A 4,788-nucleotide genomic window follows, 5' to 3' on the forward strand; every position below is an offset into this window, starting at 1 on the left:
TCAGCCCCGTGGCCCCTCAGCAACCCACCCCGCCCCTCCCCAATTCAGCTGCTTCCCGATATCAGAGGTGCTCCAGCCCCACCTAGAGGGATGCTTCTTCCCGAAAGCCTCCAGCGACTACCCCGCCCCAAGTCGTGATCACCCTCTGCTGGGATTCTTAGTCAGGGGCAGGGGCTGCAGATGAGTCCCCGACCTCTGCAAAACCGAGAGCTTTTTGGCGCCACGAGGGAGGGGGTACTGTCCAGGTGCTGGCTGAGTGAAGCACCGGTTCCCCCAGGAGAGGTGGGCCCGGTGACTTGTGGGGACTGACGCGAAGCAACATCTGAACACACGGTGGGGCAGTCATTCATTGTCTTGTTTTATCATTTGAGGGATCTCAGGCTTCCCGAGCTCAGGGGGACGCCGCTGCCAGATGCCCTACTGGCCCCTGATGTCCAGCTGAAGCCAGCATTGCCTGCTCAGCATTGCCGCCGTCTCTGACCTGGTGGGGGACTTCCACTTAGTTTCTGTGTTCTGGAGTGGCCCTCATCCTTGGGGTGGGGAGGGCAGAGGTACATGGGGGGCACCTGTTCAGGTACAAATCCAAGGTGGGGGCCCCCCCAGTGGGCCTGGTGGAGACCTAAGAATGTCTGGTGGTGCAGGGCATGTTGGCTAACAGAGGCTCCTTGTTCAAACCCACAGAGGACCCGACTCAGAAGCCCAGTGGAGGGTTCCTGTGACCCCACTACCCTCTGGGGACAGACACATTGGGGCCCAACCCACCCCTGCCCTTGGACCACAGATGGCCCTACCTGTCCAGTCCCAGCTCTGCCTGGAAAATGTAGAGAAGAGGGAGGCGCAGCAAAGAGGGGTCTCTGGGGGTGGGGCTGTAGCAACTTCCCCCAGGCTCCCTTTCCTGGCCTTGGGGACCAGGGTCCTGACATCGTTTCATCTGCCAAGGCCCCTTCTGTTCCCCTGCCCCCTAGGTGTGCATGGTGTGGGGGGCCGCCCACCCAGAACCTTACCCGCCTCCACTTGTATATGGGGTCTGGGATGTCGGGCAGCCTCAGGTACCTGGCACCCTTTTCTGGGTGCACACATGTAGGGGAGGGGGTCTGGAGTGTGGGGCTTCTCCCCCGTCTGTGCCCTTTCTGGGTGACTAAAGCAGCACAGGAGGAAGAGGAGATGAGGGTGCCTCGTGCCTGCCCGCGCTCAGCCATAGCTGTGGGGGTTGCCTGGGTCCACAGGCACAGGGTCCAGTCGGCTGGCCTGCCTGAGGCGCCACAGGCGGTGGCCAAGGTTCTGCACCTGGCAGGTGGCCAGCAGGCAGCCCACCCGCAGCAGCCGGTCTCTGGGCCTGTGGACGCTGGGGCCTGGGCGGCTATGCTCTTGGAGAGCCTGGATCACGGCAGGAGGCGCCCAGGGGGCCTTTTGCAGCTTTGAGGTCATAGGCTGGGGTGCAGGATGCCGGGGGTGCAGGATGCTGAAAGAGGTTCTGATGAGATGTGCCCTGTACAGACGGGAAGTAAATTAGACAGTCTAGCCTTTTGGGGACCCCACATCCACTCACTTTCTCTCGCACTGAGTGGTCACTGGGCAGGGAAACCCACTGAGCTCTGGCCAGGAGCCTGGCCAGGGGAATCCCACCCCGCAGGACATTGCTGGGAAGCCACAGTCCCTTGAGGGCTCAAAGCCTGGGTCACTTGCCCCATCACCCTGTATTCCCGCAGCAAAGTTCACTCCAGCCCCCAGGAGTCCCTGTTTTCAGGATTTGGAGTGCTGGGAGCTAAATAGACCTGGGGTCCCTCCAGCGCCTCCCCCACCTGGCCCGCTTCCAGCAGGCAATTCTTTAGTGCAGGGCTGTGAGGTGGGGGTTAGCCTGGTCAAGTGCTGCAGAAGCACGGAGGGGGCTGACCTTTAACCTAGGGTCTTTGCTCCCACCCGGTGTCCCGCTGAGAAACGAGGAAGGCTCAGACCTGAAGCAGCACTCACCTGGCTCTGGCCGTGCGCGGGCGTCCCTCCAGTCCGCTAGACAGCAGGTACAGGAGGCTGATGCAAGCGAGGGTGCGGGCCCGGAGCCGCGCCATGAGGTGGGGCGCGGGGTGCAGGGCACTGCCCGGGGGAGCCCTCGATGGTTCAGCAGCCTGGGTCCTGGAGTTCTGGGTTCCCAGGTCTTGGAGGAGTAGGCGGTGCTCCAGTCTGGATGTGGGCTGGGAGGGCACTGGCTCCCACACCTCTAGGGCTAGCAGGTCTCCCAGCAGGAGGCGGAGCCCTCCCCAGACTGAGCGGGGAGCGGCTTCTCAGTACTTAGTCCCCCTCCCCAGTCGTCCCCCCTCCCCCGTTTCCCTTAGCAGCCCCTAGACCCCCTTCCTCAGACCCTAGACCCAACTCCCCAGTCCAGTACCCAAGTCCCTAGCCCGACTCTCCAGTCCTTCCTGTCTGGCCCCTAGACCCACCCACTTTCAGCCCCTAGACCCCCTCCTCAGCCCAAGAACCCCTCCCTAGGCCCTCTACCCTCCTTCCCAGTCCCTAGACCCCCTCCCCAGCTCCAGATTCCCTCCCCAGCCTCTAGAACCCCTCCACAATCCCTAGTCTCCCTCCACAGCCTCAGACACCCTTCTCAGCCCATACACTCACTTCCCCAGGCTTTAGATGCCCCCCCTTCTCAGCCCCTGGTCTTCCCCAGCCCCTGACCCACTCACAACCCCTTCCCATCGCACTGAGGCTCTTCCTCTTTCTCACTGACCCTCCACTTTCTCAGCATGATGACCTTTTCCAATGACTGGTCCCTCCTGACAATCAAGTGTGTGAGGTAAAGTTTCTGTATCTTGCCTCTAATGAGCACTCTGGCTACGCACCCTCCAAATCAGACCTGTCTGTTCTTCTGACAGTCTGTGGGATGCTCAGTGCTCCTTAATTCTGACACACCAACCCCCATTGCCCCAGGCACTGTATCAAGCCATCTCAACCAGGGTCTTCCTCTCCTGCAATGTCGCTCCACCCTTCCAAGCATGATGTCCTTTTCCAAGGACCGATCTCCTGGCTCCTTGCCCAAAGAATGTGAAACATAGCTTCAAAATCCTAGCCTCCAAGGAGAACCTTGGTTTCACCCTCTCCAAGACAGACCTATTTGTTTTCTTGGCTGTCCATGGTATGTATGTTCAAGAGTCTTCTCTAGCACCACAACTCAAAGGCATCAATTCTTCTGTCATCCTTTGTCATTGTCCAGCTCTGATGCATAGTAAGTAATTGCAAAGACCATGGCCTGGATCAGGTGCACCTTAGTCTCTAGAATGACATCATGCCTTTTCGGGAAAGGTCCCTAACAGCAGGTTTTCCCAGTGCAACTCATCTTTTGATTTCCTGACAGCTGATGTTAAGAGTGTTAATTGTGGAGCCGAGCAAGCTGTAATTACTAACAACCTCAATCTCTTCTCCGTCTATCATGGTGCTGCCAATTGGCTCAGTGATGAGAATCTTTGTCTTATTGATGTTAAGTTTCAATCCATATTGAAGGGTACAGGCCTTGACTTTTTGCACCAAGCGCTTCAGGTCTTCTTCAGTTTCAGCAAGCCAAGTTGTGCCATCTGCATAACAAAACTTGTTGAGTCTACCTCCAATCCTGTGATGCCACATTCCTCCTCATAAAGCCCTGCTTTCTGAATGATCTGTTCTGCATATAGAATGAAAAAGTATGGAGACAGGCTTGATTTTGAACCATGCAGTGTTTCCCTGCTCTGTTCTGAGGACTGCTTCCTGGTCCAAGTATAGGTTTGGCATAAGCACAATCAAGTGTCCTGGGATTCCCATTTTCCTCAAGGTTAATCACAATTTGTTGGGATCCACGCAGTCAAATGCCTTTACATAGTCAATGAAACACAGATAGACATTACTCTGGTACTCTCTGTATCTGCCAAGATCCATCTGACATTGGCAATAATATCTCTAGCGCCATGATCTCTTCAAAACCAGCTTTGATTTCTGGTAGTTGTCTGTCAGTGCACTGTTCCAGTTGTTTTTGGACAATCTTCAGCAGGATTTTGCTAGTGTGTGATATTCGTGATGTTGTTTGATAATTTCCACACTCTGTTGGGTCACCTTTTTTTGGAACGTGAAAAAACATGCATCTCCTCCACTCAGCTGGCCGGGCGGCTGTCCTCCGTCCTCCAGATTTCTTGGCACAGCCTGGTGAGCACGTCCAGAGCAGCATCTGTTTGTTGAAATATGTCAATTGATATTCCATCAATTCCTGGGGCTTTGTTTTGTGATGAGTCCTTCAGAGCAGCCTGCATCTAGGCAGGCCATTTCAAGGCCCCTGCAACTGAATCTCTGCCCTGTTCCCCACTCAGGAGCCCTAGTGAGGCACTGTGACACACCACTAGCCAAAAAGTCACATCTGCAGGTTTGGACCTACCCTCAGCTGCAGAAGAAAGATGGGCAATCTCCCTGCGAAACTCAGAAAACTCAAGGGGTTGACATGAGTCAAAACTGACTCCATGGGCAGTGGATGAGATTGTATTGTTGCAGACCGAGGGTAAAGTAATAATGAGACATACAGCCGAGAATGAGATAAGAGAGAATAAAGACAGGGGGCCAGCAGTCCTGATGTGACTGAAGAGCCCAAGCCATGCCTCTCTGTGTATTTATTGAGAATCATCTGGAAGGTAAACAAAGGATAACCACAAGGGATTGTTGTTGTTGTTATGTGCCTTCGAGTCACTTGCGACTCATAGCGACCCTATGTACAACAGCCCTAAACTCTGCTCTGTCCTGTGCCAATCGCATTGCCTCTCACACACCCATCCCAAT

General features: G+C 55.5%; 1 protein-coding gene across 1 annotated transcript; it reads right to left on the reverse strand.

Moving 5' to 3' along the window:
- Positions 1-1,191: 1,191 nt before the first annotated feature.
- On the reverse strand, positions 1,192-2,066 carry ADM2 (adrenomedullin 2). Its single transcript, XM_006888106.1, has 2 exons — positions 1,972-2,066; positions 1,192-1,489 (listed from the first exon to the last, which is right to left on the reverse strand). Exons 1-2 carry the CDS (start codon positions 2,064-2,066, stop codon positions 1,192-1,194), a joined length of 393 nt encoding a protein of 130 aa, XP_006888168.1.
- Between the last annotated feature and the right edge of the window lie 2,722 nt (positions 2,067-4,788).

Source organism: Elephantulus edwardii, unplaced genomic scaffold, assembly GCF_000299155.1.
Source record: "Elephantulus edwardii isolate Elephantulus edwardi_28Jun2011 unplaced genomic scaffold, EleEdw1.0 scaffold00064, whole genome shotgun sequence".
NCBI lineage: Eukaryota > Metazoa > Chordata > Mammalia > Macroscelidea > Macroscelididae > Elephantulus > Elephantulus edwardii.